The sequence below is a fragment of the Puccinia triticina genome, chromosome 13A (assembly GCF_026914185.1).
Source record: "Puccinia triticina chromosome 13A, complete sequence".
In the NCBI taxonomy this organism is placed as follows: Eukaryota; Fungi; Basidiomycota; class Pucciniomycetes; order Pucciniales; family Pucciniaceae; genus Puccinia; species Puccinia triticina.
Window position 1 is genome coordinate 3,961,853 of NC_070570.1, and position 25,737 is coordinate 3,987,589.

General features: G+C 46.8%; 3 protein-coding genes across 3 annotated transcripts; 1 reads left to right on the forward strand and 2 right to left on the reverse strand.

Moving 5' to 3' along the window:
• PtA15_13A367 (uncharacterized protein) lies at nt 1–961 on the reverse strand (the record flags this gene model as incomplete). Its single annotated transcript, XM_053162557.1, has 3 exons — nt 1–366; nt 437–620; nt 786–961. 3 exons carry the CDS (start codon nt 959–961, stop codon nt 1–3), a joined length of 726 nt encoding a protein of 241 aa, XP_053026522.1.
• A 17,950-nt stretch (nt 962–18,911) lies between these two features.
• Nucleotides 18,912–19,242, reverse strand: PtA15_13A368 (uncharacterized protein; the record flags this gene model as incomplete). The annotated part of the gene is made up of 3 exons (XM_053162558.1): nt 18,912–18,933; nt 18,999–19,153; nt 19,207–19,242. 3 exons carry the CDS (start codon nt 19,240–19,242, stop codon nt 18,912–18,914), a joined length of 213 nt encoding a protein of 70 aa, XP_053026523.1.
• A 4,868-nt stretch (nt 19,243–24,110) lies between these two features.
• Nucleotides 24,111–24,658, forward strand: PtA15_13A369 (uncharacterized protein; the record flags this gene model as incomplete). The annotated part of the gene is made up of 3 exons (XM_053162559.1): nt 24,111–24,344; nt 24,432–24,564; nt 24,639–24,658. The coding sequence occupies 3 exons, from the start codon at nt 24,111–24,113 to the stop codon at nt 24,656–24,658; spliced, it is 387 nt and encodes a 128-aa protein (XP_053026524.1).
• Between the last annotated feature and the right edge of the window lie 1,079 nt (nt 24,659–25,737).

The following is a 25,737-nucleotide window of genomic DNA, read 5'->3' on the forward strand; positions in this document are numbered from 1 at the left end:
TCAAGAGGCGGGGTCGGAGCCGAGAGCAAGGGGGCCGTTGGGGCTGGAGATGGACGAGGAGGTGGGCGTGGGGGTGGTGGGAGAGAGGAGGTTGAGCGGCCTGCCGGGGATGAACCCTCTGGAGGTTTTGCCGGGGCCGGTGCCGCCTCCGAAGGGCCACTCGGCGCGGGGGGTGGGCAGGAGGAGGGCGGCGTCGGGGAGCAGCTCGATGGTGAGAGCGGGGGAGGCGGGGCTGGTCGTCTTGCGGGCCTCCATGAGGCCGCGGCCCGGCTTCTCCGGGGGCGCCATGCCGGTCGACAGGGTGGGGAACAGCGCCGTCGGCGGCAGCGCCCGGGTCTCCGGGATCTCTGGCTCGCCCGAGTTGATCTACCCAAGGGCGCGGCTTGTCAGTATCCCGCGGCGAGGGACAGAGGGGGGGCAAGGGGAGGGGACGTACATAGGTGTCGAGGTCGAGGGCCAGCAGCCCGCGCTCCTCGTCGCCGATCTCCGCGTCGCCCTTCCCGCCGCGATAGCGCAGGGCGACGAGGGCGGAGAGGCTGCGTTTCCTGGCCATGCGGGGGTTACGAGGGGGGGCGGGTTCGGAGAGGGAGACGAGGGAGGGGGGGAGGAGCGAGGCCTGGCTGGCGGGTGTGCGTTGGGGCAGCGGGATGCGCGGGGCGGCGACGGGCGAGGGCGCGGGGCCGAGGCTCAGGCCGTCCAGCAGTCCCGCCGCGCCCTCGTCCGACGAATCGTCCGTGAACCGCTCCGGGATCGAGTCCGAGTCCGAGTCCGACACCGACGAGGACGCCGGCGGCTTCGAGGGCGTCAGCGAGGGAAGGTCGTTCAGGTAGCCCGGCTCGAGCTGTGCTGGCTGCCCCGAGCTCGGCGACGGCGGCTGGTGGTCCTCGTCCATCTCTCTTCCCTCCTGGTGCTCGTTCGATGATGGTCTGCTCGGATGGTGTTGCTCGGCGGGCGCAGACATTCTTCTTCTCGTATTCTCTGTGCTGTGGTTGTGTGTTGGTGTTGTGGGTGGGTGGTTGTGGGATGGTTTGGTGGGAAGTAGATGGTCGACGGACACAGCTGGCTGGGGTGGTTCGACGAGGCCCGTTTAAGTTTGGGCGGGGCACTGTGTACGCAGCTTACATCATCATCCGCAGCCTGGCTGCTGCGCACACCCGCTCATCCCCCCGCTGCCCTGGAAACGACGAGCCCCCCAGCGATGTCGCTCTTCATTGTACAGATAGTCGCTGTATGGGCCACTCCAGCCTGCTGTTCCCGCGGGGACAATCCTCACCCCTTGATCAACTTACACTGTCATCCTCCAAACACTTCTTGCTTCCCTTTCATGAGTACAAATTCCTTTCGAAAAGCGCAGCGGATGTGTACCGAACGACCCAATGAAATATGTATGTACTATTAGGAATTCAAACAAATAAACTCAAGATTAAGAAAGAAGTCAGGGAGGCAGACAATGTCCCACAAGGTCTATACGCAGACCACTTCGAGCAAACAGAAGGCTTATAGGGGATGGCGCTTAGCGAGCCTGCGAGCGCCGACCTTATCCCACCAGGCCTTATTAACGGCCGAGAAGTGAGGCCCGCGGGGTCGTTGGATGATGGGGATGTTGTTGTAGCCCGGAGGGCTACGCACTCCAACACTCGCCGCAGTCGCGGTATCTACCTCATCCCGGACTCCTGTCCGGGCTGAGACCTTGTCAATCATTATCTTCTTTGTCCCTCGTACACCTGGTTCACCACAGGTTATGAGCCCTTGACGCTTATGTATACATATACATCTCACGTCTAGCAGACTAGGACTGGATTAATCCTTTGGAACATCTTTCAAAAAACACTACTTCTCCATCCTCACTTCAATCTTATTGATCACCAAGCCTAATTAGCTTGCTTATCTGGCTGACCAACACCCAGTCAGAAGGTCAATAACATTGAAAATCCCAACCTTGGTTCCAAGCTTAATTGGTTTGGTTCAGCTGAAAATCCAACAAACTTTTGGTACCAATTTCACTGGTGTTATAGAGGTGAGAGTTTTTTCTTGGAGATCTTCAGTGGCTAGGAAGATTAGCCATCTTTCCAAAAAGCAGGACTGTGGCCCGGTCCTGTCTGCCATTGGACTTCTAAGAGAGAGGACTCAAGTCTCTATTTCGTCTCTGACTTGTGGATTGATCTCCTCAGCTCCTCTCAATTTTTTTTTCTGTCTCCGACCTCCAAAATTCCCATCCAACTCTTGAAAATCTACATAAACTTTTCTCTCTCACATATCTTTCTATAATTCTCCACTTCTGATCTCCCAGTTCACATACAAACTTGTACATTGCTTGAATATCTTTATAACCTTTTTTCCTGCCCAAATCTCCTTTTCTCTACCCAAAAACCCATAAATCTTTTTTTCCCAGTTGTTTACCCCCCTTTTCCTTTCCCTCCCACCTCACAATCATCACCAACCCTCATATTAATCCTTTCCCAACCAACACATCCAATCTCCATTTTGCCAACTGCGCTAACCAATGGATCCCAGGATGAATCAACAGTCAATGTCCAGAGCGGCAGGCTCATAAAATTAGCACATTGATGATTTATCACACAGAAATTGGCTAGAGGAAGACATTGCAGTCATCCAATCACAGTTCAAGCACCTGCCACCTAGCCCAGAGACAACAGCAGGTCCGGTCCGTCAACCTGCGGAAATTTGAGCGGGTAAACAATGGCAAACAACCTTGGTAGACAACCCTCAACTTCCGCCACACATGGTCCCACGTCTGCCATCAGAACCCACACACCACCCCAGAGAGCCAGATGTTGCCATGCCCCCTCTCAATCCTGACGTAGGACAACAGGAACGCTCAGATATGAGGCTGGCAAAGCAAGTCCGTGATTTCAAGGAGGCCAAGTTCCCCTGAAGCAGAGCAAGTTGGTTGGTGTGTCAATACAAACAGGCAAGGAAAAATTTTGGCAAGTCAATCAATCAAGGCGGAAAGTGTGAATTTTGCCAACTGGTACTGTAATCTGGCAGAAGTTGGACAAGCAGCGGTGGAAGATGCACGTTTTTCCATTACTGCGTGTGAAAACTCCACTTATGAGAAGATTGTGCGGGCTTTACTCATCTCTAGTATTGATAAATCCCTGGTTTCTGAAATGCAACAACTTCCAACCTGCTTTGCAATGTACACAGCGCTTTTTGATAAATTCAAAACATCCTCCTGTGCGGCCCAAATGTTGATCTACTACAAATTCAGATGTTTCAGGATTGATCCAGATAGGCACAATGCCGGGATTGCCTTGACGCCTCATTGTGAATTCAGGACTCAAGGCACTGTCTGTTGGTACCCTGCCTACAGCAAAAACCAAAGAGTCTGTTTTGGGATTTTTCCCAGTTCTAGGTAGACTGAACGAAGATGAGGAGCCTGAGGATACGCCCGAAACTGATAAGGAGGCGGCCCAGAAGCAGGTGCCGCATCCTGAGGAATACAATGCAGCGTTCGAAAGCGACTACAGTAGCGCCACTGAATTAGCGTGTTCTGTCAAGGATGATGCTAGCACTCTGGACCAAGACAAGGATGTCACTCGGACTGTACATGCCAAGTCTGAGAAACTTTGGCAGACAGCTGTAAAAGTAAGCCGTCCTTTTATTCTAGTTGAGCTTGGGTCTGATTTGTTTGCTGTTGCGTCTAGCTTGATACAGTGATCAAACAAATCACCCACTTGGCAGCTCAGCGGGCTAATTTTGAGAGAACTGCTGAAAACTTGAAGATCAAAGTGGCGCCTCTGATTGCGGGATACGGTATCAGATGGAACATCAAGTACCATAGCTACAAAAAAGGGCTTGATGCCCACGATGTAATTGACCAGATTCTTAAAGAAGACCAAAAACAAAAAACTGCCAGCTCATTTGACGACATACTTTTCCCCCCGCGTGATTGGATGGAGATAGAGAAATTGAATTCTGAGCTCAAGGTAATCTGATCTCCTACTTCCCACTTCTTTGATTGCATTGCTAACAAACTGCTCTTTGTTTCTGTACTTTTTGCTAGGTGTTTGTCAAGTTGACCTCCAAGATGGAGGGTGATTCAGCGACAGGTACACATGTGATACCTAACTACCTCAATCTGAGAGAAAGCCTCACGGAAAAGCTCCTGAGTTCAGCCAAAACGGACTCGTTATACCCAATGTACAAGGCAATGATAACACGTGTGGAAAAATATCTCAATGAGGCCATGCAATGCAAGACTCTTGTGCTTTCTACATTGATGCATCCATGTTACAGGATGCATCTTTTTGAGCTCGTCTTTGGGGCCGAAAGCACTGAGGTCACTGGAATACGCCAGTTACTCAAGCAAGAATTCTGTACAACTGAAGCCAAGCTCAAAAGAAAAGCCAATTTGAAGACAGCGCAGACCACGGATCTGCATTTGGTTTCTACGGAAAAACCCTCAAAGGCTCCATTGGCAGGAAACTCACTGATGTCTCGTCTGGCCTCTCGTATCAGCGCACAACCAACACCTCAGGAAGATGAGGTTGATCAATTTTTGTCTGCTAATCTGACATTTGGTGATGGTGCAATCCAAAATGAAAACACACCTTTGACTTGGTGGAAGGTATTTATTCATTTTTTTACTTTCTTTCATCAATTTGCATCTAAGAAACTGATTTACTATGTAATATACAGGAAAACCAAGCGAGGTACCCAACCCTGGCTGTGATGGCCCGTGCTTATCTGGGGACTCCAGGTAGCTCCTGTGTGGTTGAGCGACTATTCTTGGCAGCAGCCAATGTATGTAGCAGCAACCGAGGCCGCTTGCTCCCCTCCAAAATGTCACATTGTGTGAGCAGCCTTATGTGGCTTCGTCAGGAAGTGCCCCTAACAGGAGACTTTGCAAATGCTGGAGAGGTTATAAAAGGCTTGGGTTGCAAACCCAGCACCTAGTTGTTCCCCCTCCCCAATCCTCATGCTGGTTATTGTATCCAAAAAAATTGCTGGTTATCGTATCCTTACACCCCAAAAAAATATGTTAAGTCTGGTTATTGTAGAGTAGTCCAAAAAATGGATCCTAGAAAGAGTAGTAGCGTTATTGAGCAAAAAAAAAATATGATAACGCTACTTTACCAATAACCGTAAAGTAGCGACCCACCGTTGCCAGAGGGCAGATATGGATAACTAAAAATAGTTACGGTATCCAAAATTGCCCTCGTAACGTACTGTAACGTATCTGCCCACCGCTGCAAGATGGACGCCTGGTTGAAAGCTATAGCGATAGAACTGTCTAACTTGGAGCAGCTGAGGGTCTGGATGTTGAAGCTGAAGCCAGAGGACAAAAAGGCTTTGGGAGGCAGATGGGTGTTTGTGACGAAACCGGAGGTGAATGGGTTGGGCGTGCAATTCAAAGCCTGCTATGTGGCTAAAGGATTTACGCAAGTGGAAGGGGAGGATTTCAACGCTACTCACTTCAAGGATAATTAAATTTCCCAAAAAAAATACTCAAAGTTTGAGGTTGGGAAAATCATTGAAAAAAAATCACTCTGTACTGAAAAAAAATGCAAACTGAGCATGCTCAGCCAAAAAAATAAAAATGTGTCAGACTGAGTAAAAAACAATGGGGCACATATTTGGGGTGATTTGTTGGACGGGCCTGCACAAGGCCCGCATGGGCCCCCAACAGGCCCGTTGGGCCCATTGCAAAAGTAGTATTTGTTTGGAATTCCAATGCTCTGCTAAAATGTGAAATGGGTCAAACTGAATAAAAAACATGGGGGTACATTTTTGGGGAGATTTTTTGGACGGGCCTGAATGAGGCCCACATGGCCCCCACAAAGCCCACTGGGCCCATTGAAAGAGTAGCCTTGGTTAGGAAAGCATATGCTCAGCTAAGAAATAAAATGTGGCAGACTGAGTAAAAACCCTAGGGGCACATTGTTGGGGAGGCTTTTTGGATGGGCCTGCATCAGGCCCGTACGGGCCAACAGGGTTCCAAGTAAAAGGAAAGGGCCTGGACATACATTCTGTGAGTGCACAAATGTCATGCAGATGTCGGTAGCCCTTCAATATCTTCTGTTGATTAGTGGTCAATTGGTACTGTTCTGAAACATCATATGGGCATTCTTAACCAAGACTACTTCTGGGTTGGCCAAACCAGCTTTGGGTGGGCCCTGACGGGCCTGATGCAGGTCTGTCAATAAGCCCTCCCCAAAAGTGTGGCCCCATGTTTTTTACTCAGGTTGACACATTTTGTTTCTTAGCTGAGCATAGGCATTCTTGACCAAGGCTACTCTTTCAATGGGCCCAGTGGGCTTTGTGGGGGCCATGTGGGCCTCATTCAGGCCCGTCCAAAAAATCTCCCCAAAAATGTACTCCCATGTTTTTTATTCAGTTTGACCCATTTCACATTTTAGCAGAGCATCAGAATTCCAAACAAATACTACTTTATCAATGGGTCCAACAGGCATGTTAGGGGCCCATGCGGGCCTTGTGCAGGCCCATCCAACAAATCACCCCAAAAACGTGCCCCATTGTTTTTTACTCAGTCTGGAACATTTTTATTTTTTTGGCTGAGCACGCTCAGTTTGCATGTTTTTCAGTACAGAGTGATTTTTTTTCAATGATTTTCCCAACCTCAAACTTTGAGTATTTTTTTTGGGAAATTTAATTATCCTTGAAGTGACTTTTGCTCCAACAGCAACTTTTGTCTCCCGGCAGCTTCTACTAGTGATTGCGGCAGCGTACAGATGGCCGGTTCAGTCTTTTGATTTCGTGGCCGCACACCTTAATTTGCCAATCAATGAAGAAGTTTGGGTCAAACCTCCTGAAGGGATGTAAACACCCCCTGGCCATAAACTTCTGCTGAAGAAAGTGCTCTATGGAACCCGGCAGGCGGCGTGATGCTGGTGGCTCCACCTCAAGGGTGTGCTGGACACAATTCACCCTTGCAATACAACAACAGCTTCTATGTACTCCGGCACCTGGACAAAGCAGGTGTGGTATGGCTGCATATAGACAATGGGGTCGTGATGGCATTGAGTGAGGCGCTTCTGAAGAAACTCAAGCACAATCTGAAGGACATCCTTAAGATGATCAAGTGGAGTCATGGAATTGATGTGATTGTTTGTTTGAATGTTAAATGTACAGGACACAGTTTTGAACTGGTGGCCGGCATTCTCAATGAAAACTGGGATGGTGTTACTACGGCAGCAACTCTGTCAGCCTTAGAGTCAACACAGCTGACCTAAAGTCTGCCTTTTTCTACTTTTTACACATGAATTACTTCATATCTTTTTCATCTTAGAAGATATCCTTGTTTTGACTTCATATTCTGTTTCCTCATGCAATTTTAACCCTAGTTACAACTTACCAATTCTCTGTAACTCTACTCCTTCCCTGAGTTCTTGAGTTGTGGCGCGCATGCGCAGTTGTGATGTGTCAGCGCTACCAGGCGCGCCAAACCACATGTACATATGTAATTACATAAGCAAACTGTGAAAACTTTCGAAGTCAGGATCCCCCTTGCCTGAGGAGGATCTACAGACTTCAGCAGACCAGAACCACACCTCCAGACAACCCAGGATCACCAGAACAAGGCCACTACACTCCCAGTATTACCCACAGGAATATGTAGAGACTGTAAAATGAAGATGTGTCTGGTGAGAGTCGAACTCACGACCTCAGCTATGCTGAGACACATACTAGAGTGCTGCCTTTACCAACTAGGCTACAGACGCTTGTGGCTGCCAGCTGGGTGGTTGGTTGGTAGTGCTCATGGGTCAATCTGACAGCCCTCCATACTGTGGTGATACATCATGGTAGCAGACTAACAGACAACTCAACACCCCCCCTTGCTACATGATGGGAAGTGGGGATTGACCCCAAGAGAGAGTGGGAATGAGACCCAGGAAAGATGATCAGTGTAGGGATTGAACCCGTGATCTAGATGTAGGCTTATAGGGGTTTGTGTGGTCTTACAAGTAAGCATTCACAAATTCATCAAGTCTCTATTGTAAGCGAGTAGCGCTCAGGTAGCTCTGGGCTCATAACCTGTAGAGACTGTAAAATGAAGATGTGTCTGGTGAGAGTCGAACTCACGACCTCAGCTATGCTGAGACACATACTAGAGTGCTGCCTTTACCAACTAGGCTACAGACGCTTGTGGCTGCCAGCTGGGTGGTTGGTTGGTAGTGCTCATGGGTCAATCCGACAGCCCTCCATACTGTGGTGATACATCATGGTAGCAGACTAACAGACAACTCAACAGAATATTGACAGTTAGTACCCTTTTCATTGACCCTTGATTATCTCAGAGGAGTTCCTCTCTGTCTCTTTGACTGCTTTCTCTCCTCTCTTGTTTGCTTATCTCCTCTTTGATCACAGGTACATATACCTCTAGACATCTACTCTCAAGGATCAAACCTCTGCATATCCTTCTTTTTCTGTGGTTTTTGTCAGTAACAAACCACATAGGTTTCCCTTTAAAGAACCTTGACTATCCACAGAGAAGTCTAAAAAATTGTGGCTGATTAGACTTGTATAATTCAGGTACCTTCCACGTTTCCATTGTGAGAAGAGGCTGTTGCAATCTCAGGCACAGCTTGGCAGCACTCCCTTAAGGAGTAGCATTGCTAGTGGATGTTAATTCCCACCTACAGGTCAAAAGAACCTTGATTATCATAACTCAGATCATCTCTTTCTTTCTATCTCTCTCTCTCTTACTGTTTGTTATTTCTTTATCCCAAGAAATCCAAGCAGTGCCCACCCATTTTTCTTGTGTCCTGTTGTCACATAAGAGACACAGGCTCACAAACTCCTTTGCCGGCGGGTTTCAAAGCAACAACGGATGAAGATGGAATACTGGGAGACTCAGGGAGGTGCTTGTCAGTAATTGGGTATTTTAGTTATTTTGCTGTGGGAACATGTCCAGACTTGTGTTTTGCGGTGAATTACTTGGCGCGCTTCGCGGCCAAACCAGGTCTCAATCACTGGAAAGAATTCAAACACCTGATAAACTATCTAGCCGGAAGCAAGGATCTCTCCTTATGTCTTTTCCTGTCGAGTGATGGCTCAAGACTTTTGCAGATGCCTCTTGGAGAGGTGAATTCTCCAGGTCCTCTTACGGTGTCCTGGTCCTGTTCCTCAACTGCCCCATTCTTTGGGTATCAAGGAGACAGCAATCAGTGGCATTGTTGACTTGTCACACGGAATACATGGCCCTTGGAGTTGCGAAGCGCCAAACCCTGTGGGTTTAACACTTACTGCGCGATGTGCTCAAGAAAGACTTCATAGGTCAATTGTTTTGTGATAATCAATCTGCCATTAAGGTGTCCACTGACAAAGCGTCCAACAAGCGGACGCGTCACACTGACATAGATTTTTATATTACCAATGAAGCACTTTTTCAGAAGAAAACTAGTCTGGAGTGGGTAGGAAAAAAGGACCAGTTGACTGACATCTTTACCAAAGGCATGCCGCCGGAGAGTTTTAATGCATTGCGGAATAGGATCATGAAGGCTTGATTGGTTTTCATTGTTTTTTTGCTTTATTATTTGTTTTGTTTTTATTTTCAACCCTTCAAATTTCTTTCTTCCATTATTCCTTGTGTGTTCTTTTCTATCTTGTTTATATTTCCGTACAGGATACCACATCTACGGCAAGAGGGGGGGTGTTGTAGCCCGGAGGGCTACACACTCCGACACTCGCCGCAGTCGCGGTATCTACCTCATCCCGGACTCCTGTCCGGGCTGAGACCTTGTCAATCATTATCTTCTTTTTCCCTTGTACACCTGGCTCACCATAGATGTGAGAATAGGAAGACTTAGAGGTTGATTGCATCTTATGTCAGACTCCTGAATGAGAGAGCTACAAGTGTGAGACATGAGAGGAAAAGTACCTTAAAGGGCAGAGTACGGTATGAGATGAAACAACAAGAGCTTTTTGCACAAGTGATGACAGGCTAGAGAGAAACAGAAAAAGATATGAAAAAGGGCAGAATTGCAGAGGTGCAGGACAAGGTTGTCGCACGGGTTCTGATGATAACAGGGAAAATTTCAGCAACTAGATCAATGTAAGAAGATGAGTTGTGAGTTGTGGTGGGGAAATTTATGAAAACGGGGATGAGACTGGTGGATTTATGAACAGGTGGAGGATAAGAACTGATACTTGGAGCAAATAAAGAAAGAGAAAGAGGGAGGAGAGTTAGTGTCTTTTATAGGCCTTTGATCATCTTAACCAACGTTGCTTGTGCAGTGGTAACATACAGGCCCAGGGATGACTACAGGAGTCCAGTCCAGACAAACAAGGAAAAAGCCATGTCTGGTTTGGCACTGCTGGTTGAAACGGGGTCTAAATACATGCCATCATTGTCTGTACAGAAAGGTAGGTACGGTGTATTAGTATTCTGTTGGTGGCTTCTGTCATCTGACCAGTTGGATGATTTGGTCTGGTTGAGCCAAAAAACAGAGTTGTACTTACTTCCAGGGTCCTGGTTGCAAAGCTCCTCAGGATCAGATTGAATTGAGTCGTGGTTGAGAGCTGAGATGGCTAGGCAATGGTCAGGGAAAGTAGCAAGGGTTTTTTTCGGGGCTGTGTCTGGCTGCAAGCTAGCCTAACTAAGCCTCTCAAACGGAGGGGGGGGGACCCCCACATTCCAAAGGGACTCTCTGTAGAAGAAGCTTATGACTAATGTTGTAATTTTGGCTTGAGGGTTTGGGTTGTTTGTGGCTTTATAGCCATATTTCTTCTTTTTCCCCTCACACAGCAAAAAACGTTCCAACCTGGGTGAAGGTATGAAGGGGTGGAACAGCCAAGCTTCTTGGCTTCCAGTTCCTGTCCTCAAAGTGAAAATCTGTCACAAGAGCTGGATTGGGCAAGGCATCTAAAACAGAGCTTGGTTCCTGGGGATTGAATTGAATACTGTACTGTTTTTCAATACATTCACATGATACAGCTCAGAATGACCTTCAAAACCAAAAGTTTGAAGGAGGATGGAAAGAGAAGGGTTGGGTTCTCAGGGATGAGTGTAGCGTCAAAAGATGGGGAAGAACCAGAGGATTCTAATGGTGCAAAGGGCGTGTATGGGGCTGTTTGGGAACAAGGTCAAAATTGGAATGGCACAAATCCCCCACCAAAAGGCCTCAAACCCTCAGGCCAAAATGTGGACATTAGTCCCAAGTCCCTCCTTTGGAGGTCGCGCTTTGCACGAGGGCGCTTTGCGCCAGCGCAGGCTGTACCAGGGCCCTCCAATGTGGGGGACTTGTGTTAAGTTAGGGCTGCAAGGGTCCTGGACTCAAAACCTGACAGGGGACATAGGTAGCAGAGGCGCGGCCGGCGGCGATTCCGAGCGACTGGAAGACCCAAGGCGGGGAAGAGAAGGCTGAGGGGGGCCCGGCTTGGGCGGTGTGGTGAGACCAATCAAAACCAGAAACCTTAAAAAATAGATCAAAATACATTTTACACATCAGGGAGGAATGTGTTGCACTCTCTAGAGAGTGCCAGACTGTAATTTCTTTCTAGAAGTCTGCCAGATATGAGTTGAGAGTTGTTCACATGTTCATACTCAACTCATGCTGGTCTAATCTTCATCCTATTTTGTTTTCTCTGGTGAGTTAGACTCAACTAATGGCTTTCTCCACTCATAGTCTGGTACACACAGGTGGTCTCCAATGACCGGTGTGTAATAGCCATCAAGTGGAGAAACCTTCCACTTGATTACCATTTTTTATGGTCATAAAGTGGAGAATACCTCCACTCCATTACTGGTTTGTAAAGAACTCAACTGGAGAAATACTCCACTCCATGATCCTCTGTATGAGCCATGGAGTGTAGAAATCCTACCATTTTTGACCATGTATACCTGCCATTGAGTGGAGAAATCCTCCACTAAATGACCAGTTTGTATTTCGATTCATAAGAGGGATTCTTTTCTCAATTACTGTTTTATACCTGTCATTGAGTGAAGACATCCTCCACTTAATCACAGATGTGCTGTTAAAAGTTCAGCTTAATTAATAGTGCATGTTGTTCATTTATGAGGGCCTTTCCCAGATTAATGAAACATCAATTACTGTACATTGCGCTGGGGAATTCCTGGCTCAACTGCCAGCAGAGGTGGGTAGTTACGATACGCTATGATAACCGCCGTTATCCGCGTAGCGTAACGCTTGCCATTACTGCGCTCAGGCGTTAGCGCTAATAGTAACGACTAGTTGTGACCCCAGGCCCATATTGTAATGGGCCTGATTTTTTTGGTGCGTTACTTGCGTTACTAGTAGCGTAACACGTTAACCACCAGTTAACGAGATAAAGAGGGGCAAATGGCCCCCTCTGGATCATATTCAGTCCAATATCTGCCCCTCTGTGCGGGCAGATATTGTAACGGATGTCAAATTTCAAACATCCTGGGTGTGTGATATTGTAACACCCTTCTGTTACGGTTAATGGTAACGGTAACAAGAGAAAAACCGTTACGATATTGGTACGTTACCAATAACCGTACCGTAACTATCCACCGTTGCTGCCAGGGAATGCTGAACATCCAGCTGCGCTTTTGTGAGCTGGATGGACAGTATATATTGCCTAACAAGCTTGGGAAGGCTGGCTAAATGACCAGTATCTGTTGGTCATTGTGCTCGGAATTCACCCATGTGATGGCCAGTAGGTGCTGGTCATCGGATTTGAGCTTGGGGAGGCAGCGGGTTGATGTCCACTGCACTTGTCCACCACGATGTTCAGCCAAACGTTGTGGTGGACAAATTACAGGGTTCCCCAAGTCGGGGAAGCGACAACCCAATGACCAGCACATGCTGCACATCGCGCAGGCCTTTCTGAGCTCAGCAGGCAGTAAATACTGTTCACCGAGCTCGGAAAAGCCCAGTTAGATGGCCAGAATGTGGTGGACATTGAGCTGAGACTTTCCTACAGCAATGAAAAACACACACTGGTCATCAATTTTGGGTACATGGGTAAAATTTAGAGATTGCCAAGTGGACCCGGGTACCTGCGGTGTTTTTTGTGATATTCAGACACCCGTACCCATACACGGTGTGGTGTGCTGTGCCTGTTGCAATGCCAAAAGGAAATATGAAAAGGTATTATGATAGTACAGTTACATACAGGTGGAACCCATTACAAGAGGAGGAGATAATCTTACACAACAGTCACAGCATTTACACACATACGCCTTTTGCTAGCCATGGCGGATTGGACGGAAGAATACACAACGTAGATACAAGGATGAGGGAGGAGGAAGGAAGCAGGACCAGAGAGAGGCTTTGACCCCCAAATCCTGGAAAGGAGGAGTATTCTAGTTGGGTGCAGAGTGCATGGAAGGTGGCTTGGTTACATAGCAACTCATTCTGAAGGATATGGAAGGTGGCTTGGGTACATAGCAACGCATGACATCAGGTAGTGCAATATATGCAGGCAGATAAGGTGTACAAATAGTGTCACTGCAGCATAATTCCCTCATTGTTTGTGTGGCTGTGCAGTACAGGTGTACATATGCTGTGCAACTGGGATCCCCTGCAGCTAAATTCCCCAAACACATCACCCTGGAGCTAAAATCTCTCACTCTTCAATATAAAAGAAGCTCTTCTCCCCCCCATAATTTCTTTTTTGGACCATCAGCCTACAAAGGTTTGGTCACAGTAGTAGTTTATTAGTAGTAGTTAGCAGTAGTAGTATTGAGTAGCGTAGAGTCAGTCAGTCAGTAGAGTGTTAGTGCAGTAGTAAAACCAACAATCAACAACCCATTCTCCTTATTAGCATATTAGTAGTAGTAGAAGTAGTAGAAGTAGTAGTACAAATCATAACATCAACAACAGTAGAGGAACTTCACCATAACAAACCACGTTATCCGTAGTTATAACCAGTCTGAAAACACATTGAATTAGATATTTAGGTCTGATAGAGATTACTATATAAAAGTAAGAGCTATCTTGGAATCTGCCACATTTTTTTTAAATATTGATTACAAGACTCTTGGTTATTTGCATAGTACTATTAGAGGGGCAGGTCTTTCAAACCACCCGTAGATTGTAATAGCCTTTCAACCTATCATACAATTTATTTCCCCCTCAAAGGAACTTCGATTACCCATCCATCCCTGAGTCCTACAACGGCACCCGCGGGCAGGTACCGGTGGTACTTTTTGCGGGTACCGCGGGTACTTGTGCTTTTTTTTATCCAACACCCTCACTCGATGACAGCTACAGACTGTTCATCGGGAGTGATGGTTCCTCCCGATGACCGGGGTCTGTCCTGGTCATTGAGAGGGCTGATTCCCCTTGATGACCAGGATCTGTCCCGCTCATCTCAAGGAATCAACTCCCTCGGTGAACGTAATAGCAGGTACCCGGGTACCTGGAAGACCCGCCTGCCGCGGGTATTTTTGGCGGGTATCCGGGTACCTGGTGCTTTTTTGCCCAAAATCCCGCACCCGGACCCGTACACAGCACCCGCGCGCGAGTACCCGACGCCATGTGGCGGGTACCCGCCCACGGGTGCCGGGTACCCGCGCGCGGGTCCACTTGGCAATCTCTAGTAAAATTCTGGCCAATGTCCACCCTGATGTTTGCCCAAACATGAGGGTGGAAATTACAAAATGAAAAACCCCTCCCCGGTAAAAAAGGGGGACCTCCATCATTGTTTATCACAATGACTGCAAATCCCAATTGGCCCAAAATCTTACTCATCATTCCAGCTGGAGAATCACCTGCCGACCATCCAACTATCGTATCAAGAGTATTTCACCTCAAGATGAAGGCCCTCATGTTTCAACTGCTAAAGATGGGCCGTCTCGGCAAGGTTCTCGCCTACGTGTCCGTAATAGAATTCCAGAAGAGGGGTCTTCCTCACCTTCATTTGATGGTAACTCTTGACCCCAACGATCGACCTCTCACCCCTGAAGAAGTCGACCGCATCGTTTCAGCCGAAATTCCTGATGAGTTCTTCGAACCTTGCCTTCATCAACTTGTGACGCAATTCATGTTACACGGGCCTTGCATTGGACGCTCTTGCTGGACTGGCGAGAATTGCAAATCCGGTTACCCAAAACCTTACACTCCTCGCACCGTAATCATTGATGGAGCATACCCAGCTTACCTCAGGCGCGACAACGGAGCAACAGTCACGAAACACACCACCACATTCACCAATGGGAATGTTGTTCCTTTCAACAAGTTCTTGACTTTAATGTTCGAATGCCATATCAATGTTGAGATCCCGGTTAATAGTACCGCTATCAAATACCTTTACAAGTACATTACGAAAGGCCATGATCGATCATACATGGCAGCCGACGTAGCGAACGAAGTCCAGGCGTACATTGATGCGCGCTACATCAGCCCTCCTGAAGGTTTGTTTTTTGATCCATTTTTTCCAAGCCACTTTTCTGACACGTGATTCTAGCATGTTGGAGATTATTCAAGTTTCCTTTATCCAACCGATCCCCCGCCGTAACACGGCTGGCAATTCACGATGCTGGTGAACAACTGGTCTACTTCGATTCAAATGAGGGCGCTGAAGGGCAGATAAAGTCGGGAAAAGCTTCTCAGACTAGCTTAATCGGATACTTCAAGCTAAACCAGAAAAACTCGATCGGCGCGGAAGGCCGGCCGGCGCGATCCCTGCTCTACGAGGAGATCCCTTGCTTTTTTTGGTGGGACAAAGGCAAGAAGGCGTGGCTTCCCCGCAAAACAAAATCAGAAGCGGTCGGCAGGATGTTCTCGGTTTCCTTTCTCGCAGGCGAGAAGTTCTACTTGCGTGTTCTACTTCTTCATCGTAAAGGATGCAGATCCCACAAAGAACTACGGACTCTTGACGGGCGTCGTGCCAATACTTACCAGATCGCATGCAATTGGCTCGGCTTGCTTGTAGACGATTATCTTTATGACCGGACTCTCCACGAAGCTTCCTCAGCTCAAACTGGTTACAAGCTCGCCGAAATGTATGCGATGATGTGCATACACTCGCCGCCATCAGACCCCAAAAAGTTGTTCGAGAGGCACTTTGAGTCGTTCACGGACGATTCTCCACGGCTTGACATGCAGAACCGTTCAAGTCGCACCTTGAGACCAGAGAAACGACGTGTACTCGCCTTATTCCGGTTGGAGGAAATCCTTCAAGAAATGGGAAGCAATTTAGAAACATGCGGGATCACTATCAGCCGCGCCGACAAGCGATCTCTCGGACGTCTCGAACATGAACGCCTTGGGAAAGAAGATTTTGCGGCTGTCTATGCTCGCCTCCGCGCGAATAAAACACGTTTCAATGCAGCACAACTCGATTTCTTCAATAACGTGAAAAAATCGTTGACCAAAAAGCAACCTCGCCTGTTTTACTTGGACGGACCCGGCGGAACGGGCAAAACATTTGTCCTCAATTCAATCATAGATTTCGCCGAAACCAAGCGTTTTCCATTCATTGTGACCGCATCGTCTGGTGTTGCAGCCTTGCTGCTCAGGTTTGGGCAAACAGCTCATTCCGCATTCAAGATCCCCATTGATGCCATGAGGGACGTCGAGTGCCCTGTCGAAACCGATTCTTCATTCGCGCAAAAATTAGTCACCGCGCGACTCATCATCTGGGACGAAATTGTTACTATCCACAAGAATTGCATTGACGCCGTTGACCGGACACTTCAGCGCCTCACCTCATCGACGCTACCATTCGGAGCCAAGACAGTTATTTTCTCGGGTGGTTTTCGACAGACACTACCAGTTGTGAAATACAACGAATTTCCACCCTCATACGCGGCAACAATAAAATCTTCATTAGTCTGGGATCACGTTTCTGAATTCAAGCTGCACCAGAACATGAGGCTTGCCGCGGCTCTGCGCGGCGCGGCAATGGAAAACAATCAGGTTTTTGCACGGGCTCTTCTCCGCCTTGGCGAAGGTAGAGATCAGACAACCGACTTTGGCATTGTACCCCTTGATGGGATGAACGTCGAGTCCTTCCCAAACACGCGCGACATGTCGATTCGCCTCACAGACTTTGTTTACTGCCAACTGAATTCAATATCCTCCCGCAGCACAAGTGATGTAGTGGAGTATTTAAATGAAAGATGTATTCTCGCACCCCTCAACCGGGATGTAAAACAACTCAACAAAGATATTATGAATAGTATCCCTGGCGACGCATCCCCGTTGAAGTCAATTGACACCCCGGATCCGGACGGTTGTGACAGCCTTCCCGAGGAATGTCTCAATAAAATCTCAATATCCGGATTCCCTGAACACCTTATCCTCGTCAAGATCGGAATGCCCGTTGTAGTCACTCGCAATATGAACATCAACGGTGGCAACGGAACACGGATGCTAATTTTAGCATTTTCCCATGTTTATATTCAGGGACAGTTGATGACAGGGCCATTCAAAGGGAGAATAATTATGCTTCCCCGAGTCAAGTTGCACAATAAAGGATCACCACGCTCCGGACTCAGTTTCTTCAGATACCAGTTCCCAATTACACCTGCGTACGCTATGTCAATCAACAAAGCACAAGGCCAGACTTTTGGCCGAGTGGGAGTTTATTTGACCACGGACGTATTCTCCCACGGACAACTCTACGTTGCACTGTCCCGCATTTCCAACGTCGAAAATTTGCTTGTTGGAAAGCCCCAAGAAAGGGCCGGTGTCGTCAATGTTGTTCATCGTCAAATGTTCGGATCTCATGTGCGTATTTGATCACGTGTCCGTAATTTATAATTGATCTCACATCTCATTATGCATTGACTATCCACGCAGGCAATTGATCATTTGGATGCGGACGCCCACTAAACACCATCGAACTGCTTTTGATCCTTTGCGTGAAGCTCCACGTACCCTTCTGTAAACATAATTTGTTGTAATACGTATTGTGAAACAGCAGACAGATGTTCTATAAAGCTAATTTATGCGTTCTAAGATTGGCGAGTGACACCTGCCAATTCAAGCCTTTTCACCACTGTTCCACAATTTTGACTTGACATTACAAGTCTTGGTTAAGCGGTCCCAATCACACAATTTCATGTGTTTCTCTACATTTGAATGATTAGGATTCACGCCACGACTTGTTTCTACTAACAACAACCCTTTTCTTCATGATTCCTCCTGAACATTGAAGTAATGTATTTGCGACTCGTCCGGGAATTCCGCCTCCTCACTCTGCTCAGTGTTGCCATTGCATGCCACCATTCGGGGCCGTACGTTTGAAGAATTGTTGCTCATTACTCCGGCTTGATACGTAGCACAATTTAAATGTTGCAACACACGTTCGCTTGATAGCCCGCCACATGTCTCTCCTTACTAAATATCAATATATGAATTGTTGCGGTGTACACAAGTCCTGGCCGCAACTCCGCAACACGCGCATGAAATAATAAACTCTCATGACTAACTTAACTCAACAGTGTTGCCATTTAAAGTAAGAAGGGGGGAAACTTCTCTATGTTGTGGTCGACTTTGGTTGTCAACTGCCGGTGCATGCTATTTTGTGTTACTTGAGTTAGACAACATCCTCAGCGCCAGTCGAGTTCCCCCCATATATTTCAACCAAAGTCACCTAAGTAGTCAACCATGTTAGTTATTGCTTACACAAAGATTGAAAACATAAGCGCACCTTAATAAGTAACTCTCCAGTTACTGGGCTCACGCCGTCCAAGGCACCAACAAACATTGCGTGGCATGATGATTGAAATATATCACGCGAGGTTATGGCTACACGTGACTCGTCTACCAAGTATCAAGCTAAGAACTTGTTGAACAGGGGGGCCTGAAATCCTACATCAGACAAATGGTGAGGCAAGAAAATCGGATCACAGACCAACCTGCGCTTTGTGTTCCAATGTGACCTCAGTTATCACTCCTTCACACGTGAATCTGGACCGGTAAGCTTTGACATCACATATTGTTCCAACACCGGTGATGTTGACTGGGTTGGCAAATGCAAACGGATCGTCAAGTGGCGTATCCGAGATGACTGCACAATTGTAGTGAAGAACCGGCAAATTGCCACCCCCTACGACTATTCCCCGCGCACGATACGTCATGCCCGCCATCAGGTGTACGCCGCAGAAGTCGAGAGCGCGTAGATTAACCGTGTAACAGTGAGCTAACGTTGATGACATGCCAGTAACTCTCCGAGAACATTTCGCAAAATCGAAGTTTTCAATAGTCCGCGACTCCGCGTCGTCTCCTGACTGTGCTTGATTGTCAGTACAAGCATCTCAAGGAAATGGGGACTACGACTTACGCTTGATATTGGCAGGAAATCGCCGTCGAATTCCATGCGATCTACGGCCGGCGGCTTGTTATACACGACAATACATCAATTAGTGGTATCAGACATCGCAGCTAGAATCTATTCAACGTCGTAAGGCAAGATCTGTGATTTGATTTTCTACTTTTGTGGAAATGGAAAGCGTCAAACCTACAAGATAGATACTGATTAGTTGATGAACGAGGACCCTCATATCACAGCGTCAGCGGCCTCCCAAACATGTGAGCATTGACATTCATTAATGCTCCACCTACAATTTCAATCGGCCATGCACATTTGATTATGTCCTGCGGCCAACGCTAAACTCAGGTTACGCGAAACTTGTCCGTCGACAACAGCAAAACCCAGAGATCAATCAACAAGGAGGCTTCAAAGGCCAAGACCGTCATCAAATAGGCATGCTTGCCTTTGCTTACAACTCAAAAAATCCGGAAAACAATAAAATTATGCAGTTATTTCATCTCACATCGTTATTTGTTTTGACATCGCTATTTGTCGCGGGAACGCATGTCATGCTTCTATGCCTGGTTAGTGGCCGCTTGTCTGTTATTTGTTCGAATCTTGGCTGTTCACCCTGACTTCGTGTCAACGATAGTGGCGTGGGATCGCCAAATTTTGGGACCCGCAGCTGCCACTCAGGGAGAGATCTTAAACACAGAGGGTCACTGATGGCGGAAGACGTTCAGTTGTGACTTTTCACATTTTTTTTGATATTTCACGCAGGATCCGCAGTACTCATTCTTTAAGCATTCACATATACCTTTAGAGATTAAGAAGTTCCATGTGAAATCAATCAACTCTACTTTTGGGATTCCAGCTATCGACCCGATGCGGGGAGTTCAAGCTGATGGCGCAAGTAATCAGCAAAATTCCAAGTACGAACGGCATGTAGCGATGACATCCAGTATGCGTCGCGGCATTCTTGGAGCCAGATGTTGCATGGTTTCAACCGGCCGCCGTGGAAGAGTGAAACCTGAGTAATCTATTTAATAAATGCTACATACATATGCAACAGATGATGCATTTCCGGCGCGTCAGGGTATAATGTCATATTCGGCAGAGTTGAATCTCTCGATTCAGGATGGTACTCACCTCGTCTTGGACCAAACAAAGGTAAATTTGCGACTCAACAGGGGTGCAAACCATTATGGTTTTGCCTCACTATTAACATGATTCATAATCTACCATTCAACTTCCCCACGGTTATTTTGTTTCTGGTAATCAATTCCTCGGCATAATCACGCGGCGAGCTCAGGACGCTGATTTTTTTCATCTTAAACCTTAACGTGTCTCGTGATGAACGCCATTCAAGTTCACGTTGGGGCCGATTGGGGAATACCCAGTTTTTCAGCTTTTACGTGTGTTATATTAGGTATTGCGCCGGCTAAGTAATGGTTACTCTTGCAAGTCGATTGAGCTTCGCCGGCAATACACGCTTTGTTGCGTGCCACTAACACTTTTCTTTGAAACTCAAATTTGTGCTCAGGCGATGTCGAGCCCGCAGATGTCCTTCCCGTTAAGGCTTATCACAATGAACACCCCAAAAGGCCAAGAAGTTCAGATACTGGTGGAAGAGCTGATGGACTGTTACAAATTTGACATAGCACATCACATTTGCGACGTTCGTAAAGGTAGTCAAAAATTGAACGACTTCATTAAATTGAACCCTAATGGTAAGGCTTTCCGGTTCGGCTATATAGTCAGATTATTTGACCACTCCCCTACACTTGTAGGCAGAATTCCCTTTTTGATTGATAACAATCAAACAGCCATCAATACGCAGTCGGCGCCGTTTTGCGTCATGGAGTCTGGAGCAATTAGTCAAGTCAGTTTCTTGACCACTTTGTGTTGTGTGATTCTAATAACCAGCTCAGGGCATTTACTCGCAATCCCGTAGTATTTATGTTCCCGTATAGATCAGAACAACAATTTCAGGTTTGCAGATTGCACTCAATCATCCGAAATGGAACAATGGATTTCGTGGGGCCTTTCCCACTTGGGAATATTGATTGAAGAATGTATTCATTTTGCGCGTAAGTTATCCTCAATTATTAATTGCAATTGTGGCTGTTCACTGATGTTCGATGTCAGGGCGCGTAACACAGGTTATGCTTCAACACGCGACACTTATTCCATAGAATATTACCAAAATCAAATACTTGAAGCATTCAATGAGTTGGAGCAGCATCTCGCCCAGCGTGCCTCAATTGTTGCAAGAAGTTACATTGCAGGCCTAGGGAGTGGAAAGTACTCTTTAGCAGACATGGCGATTTGGCCGTAAGTACAAGTGTGGATATCTAGAGCCATTGGCTATTTCTGATTCCAATTCCTCATATTTGACATGCGTCTATTCAGTTGGATAAATGTTAGCCACCTCTGCGGGTTTGATGAGGGGGTCCTTAATTGTTTTCCTCACATCCGCTCATGGATGAAGTGTGTAGGTTCGCGACCAGCAGTGATCGCAGGTTGTTCAAGCAAATACGAGTAAGTGAGCAGTATAGTGTTAAATTACCGGTTGAGTGCCTTACCGTCAATTTCTGATTGATCTATCCTCTTTTCAAGGATCACGGGGTAAATGGAACTTTTCCATTGTCGAGCGGGATATCCGCTAACACAATAATACATCAACTACCCTGTATATATGTTTTTCAATTAAGTTATGCAAATTATCAACATGGGTCGCCCACGACATGGGACTATAATTTACTCTGACTATTAGCTGTCAATGTGTCACACCCGCGATTAGCCATGAGTCGAGTGACTGGATTGGAAGATCAACGGCAAATGATGAGGCGCAAAACGGGGTAATAATGATGCTCATGCGCAGAAAGAGATGTTGCTTGCATTGGATTAATTTTCCTCACCGTTTTTTAATCGATAACTGCAAGGCTCAGGGACAGAGCTTCCAGCCCGGAGTTTGCATGGAAGGAGGAGATAGGTCGAACTAGAATGATTTGCTTGCCAAATCATTATTTCATCATTTTATCACTACTGCTTGCCGCAATCATTCATAACAATATCAAATTTTCATCATTGCACTTCAACAACACAGGCTAACCATGGCTTCAAACCTTACGGAAGGAAGCGTATCAATTGAGGCAAATGGCGAACCGTACAGTCCCGACTCATGCATTACTTTTGAGGGGTTGTTCAAACCTATAAGCATTGTAAGGGCATTCACTGCAAGTTGATTAGTTTAATACTAACAATCAACTTTACTCAGAAGGGTTATCACGACGAAAGGCGTGGAAGACCTGCCACTCCCTTCAGAAGAGCTTTGTTGAAGGGATCCGGCGAATTTGTCAACGGGACATTCCTATTTCCCGTCAGGTTGTCGCCATTGGCGTTTTCAGTCTTTGTCGTCCAACCCGATTTGGTATATTCAATTCAAGGCGAAATTCGGGGTATCAATGACAAGTTGAAAATCAACATGGTGTTCAACACTAACAAAGCTAGGGTGGTTATCTGCGAATCCAGCGCTCAATTCACTTCATCTTCTTTGGTTACGGGCGGCGGAACTATAGATCAGTCTTCAAAAATACAATGCAACGGTTTGACCGAACGCACTTTGACAAAGGTGGTAGTAAGACATTGTTTGGTGAGCTTTTCACGTGATTCTACGACAATCTGGGGTTAAACATTTTGTCCACCGACCCAGCAAACCTTCACTTCTTGTAGATTACTTCATAAGCAATGACGCAACAAAAGTCGATGCTCAAGTTAAATTCCGCAAAGGTGATTGGTTTTTATGCCGTGGGCTGCTTCAAGGAGTCGACTTGATCTCAGGTCGAATAGTTGTCAAGGCACGTTCCTCATATCTACTCATCTGATATTGGCCATTGCTAACTTTACCACCAGGTCACCGCGGGGCGAGTTTATCCAAAATGAACACTATCGTTGAAAAGATTTTTCTGGTGTCTTGCTTAGCCTCAATTATATGGCACTTATTGAACTTCCATGCAATGAATTGTTTACACCGTCCACTTGACAGTGGTTTTGTTCACAGCATGTATAACGCAATGTGACTCACCGAGTCAAGGGCTTTTTGTGAATTTAAGCAGAACCACGCCTATCATAAGATGAGACCAGGGACCTTTGCTGCTCGCTGTTTTTCACGAGTTTTGTCAAGGCAACATGTTTTGGTCATAGCTGGACAGAGCTGCCTTATGTTCAACTAAACTACGTAATTTTCATTTGTTCTCAGTCAAATGTTGGACGCTACTGTTTTGATATCGTCACTGGTCAATGCAAGCGCACTAGCTATGAACATTTCAAATTTTTGCCTGGCCCGTGAGGCGCTGGGCTCTATGATAGGGTAGACGTGGGGTGACAAAAAAACTAAAGCATCATCATTTTTGGTTCGGTCAAAGTATCTCCACACACGCGGGCCAGCCTGGAGCAGGCCAATTGATCAACAACTGATTCATTCTAATTGCCGGTTGTATCAAATTATAACTGGTCCAGTTCATGGTTTGTGGAAAGTTGGCGCTTTTATTCCTCCATCATCTGCATCAAGGAGAGGTGTTTGAGGCCAACAACTTTCTGCACTCCTTAATCCCTTGCAACGCTTTCCGGTCATGTCAACACAAACATCATTCGATTCACCTTATTTTCTCACAGATAGACAAGCAGGGTCAGATTATCTTCAATTTGAAGTCGGATTGAAACTCGGCAAGAAAGTTAGTTTTTGGTTTGACACGACCCAAGGATGTTCATGTGTAGGGAGAGGAATGGCTGACTTTGGTGTTCAGTTTCAGTTCGAAGACAAGAGCGGAAATATTTGCAATCATTACTTGTTGAAGCACGGCAAAACTCATCAAGGTCCCGGCAATATTCTGATAAATGGCGACGACGTTCTGGCGGATCCTATCACCATAATGGCACCAAGCTTAGCCGACTTTGGACATGACCTTGCTTCCGGTGAATGGTACGTACTTAAGGGGGCTGTCGAGAGGAACTTCGGTGGGACCACCGAGTGGAGGTTCAACCCCCTGATGGCCGCAAGAAGTGGGCAGTTGGAGTTGGCGTTCGCGCCAAGGCCATTGATGATTACCGGATCTGGCGCGTTGAAATCGGTCAAAAGTGTTGTCGATTCGGAGCGGCGAGTTATAGTTGAGCATGAGGTGGTGGTTACGCACATTTTGGGGGTATGTGAGGTCAGCTGATACTGGAAAACGGGTACTAACATATCTGTGTAGGATTCGTGCTTGCCTGTTGATGTGACAGTGATTGTGAAACCACACGACATGCCTGGCGAGATGAGTGAATCATTTTTTCCCGGGACAAAGGTTGTTTTTTCGGGTGTTCATGTTGGCGGAACGGGTGAAGGCGGTAGGATAACGGTTGAGGTTTGTTTGGCTTTTTTGTTGATTGTTGGGGATGACGTTGACGTTTCATTATTCCAGGCCTGGTCGCGGAGTTGTGACGAGCTTTGTGTTTACGCTGTTGTGGCGGGTGATTTGTTTGACATTTGCTTGCTTTTGTGTTGTTCATTTTGATGGCGGAAATATTTCCTTTGGTGGGCGTGGATACATGGGTTCGCTCGCTCGTGTGAGTCCGGGAGTTCTTTCGTGTTTGGGGTGGGCTGGAGGCCGGCGGAGGTGCTGGCAATGGGGGGGGAGGGTTGGCGAGTGGTTGGGGGTGAGGCGACGACGGTTATGTCGCCGGCGGCCGGTGCAAGCAGTGGGACCGTCGGGTTTATGATTTCTAGGGCGGAGGGGCGAGTAATGCGTGAAGAGTTCCCGCGCTGAGCAAATTCAAACCTCTTTTCGTGCGGGCCTGTGAGGTCACAATCCTGTTGGGATGGAGGGTTTGCGTTGCGGGTGAGGGGACGGAGGGGGGGGGGGCTCCGCCCTGCGGCGGCGTAGCCGCTTTGGCCTCTAGTATGAAGATGAAAGCAGAAGATTCAACTTACTCATTGATTTGATGAATATGAATAAAATGTTTGAAATTGATGATGAAGCTCCAACTAAAATGAAAAAAATGATAGCTGAACTCATGGAAAGTCTACCAAATCCAGAAGAAAAGAGTATTTTGCTGGAATTGGTACAGTATCTTGATCTTCTTCATGCAATGACCAATGGTTTTCAATATATACCTCAAGATTTACTCTCAAACCCATTGACAAATGATCAACACAGATTGCTTCAGGTTTTTGCAGCCTGATGATTCTCCATGAGGAGTTGATTTAGCATTTTTAATGTAATTCTTCTACTGTTGCATCTCCTAATAAAAGCTCTAACCAAAATCTTGCGTGTGCTTCTGAATGGTTTTCACCTTTCAACTTATTTTGTTCTTTAGATTTAGGAATAATCTCACAATTTATTATCAGTTTACCTCACTCAAATTAATTTTGACCCTGTTTAGATGCCGCATTATACATGATAAATGTGCATATTTATCACATGCAACTCCCGGGGGTTCCAAAATTTTGGTAGAGATGGGGGCAAACTATGGGTCGTGCGTGATAAATTTGCCCATTTATCATGTACTAGCGGCCAAGGC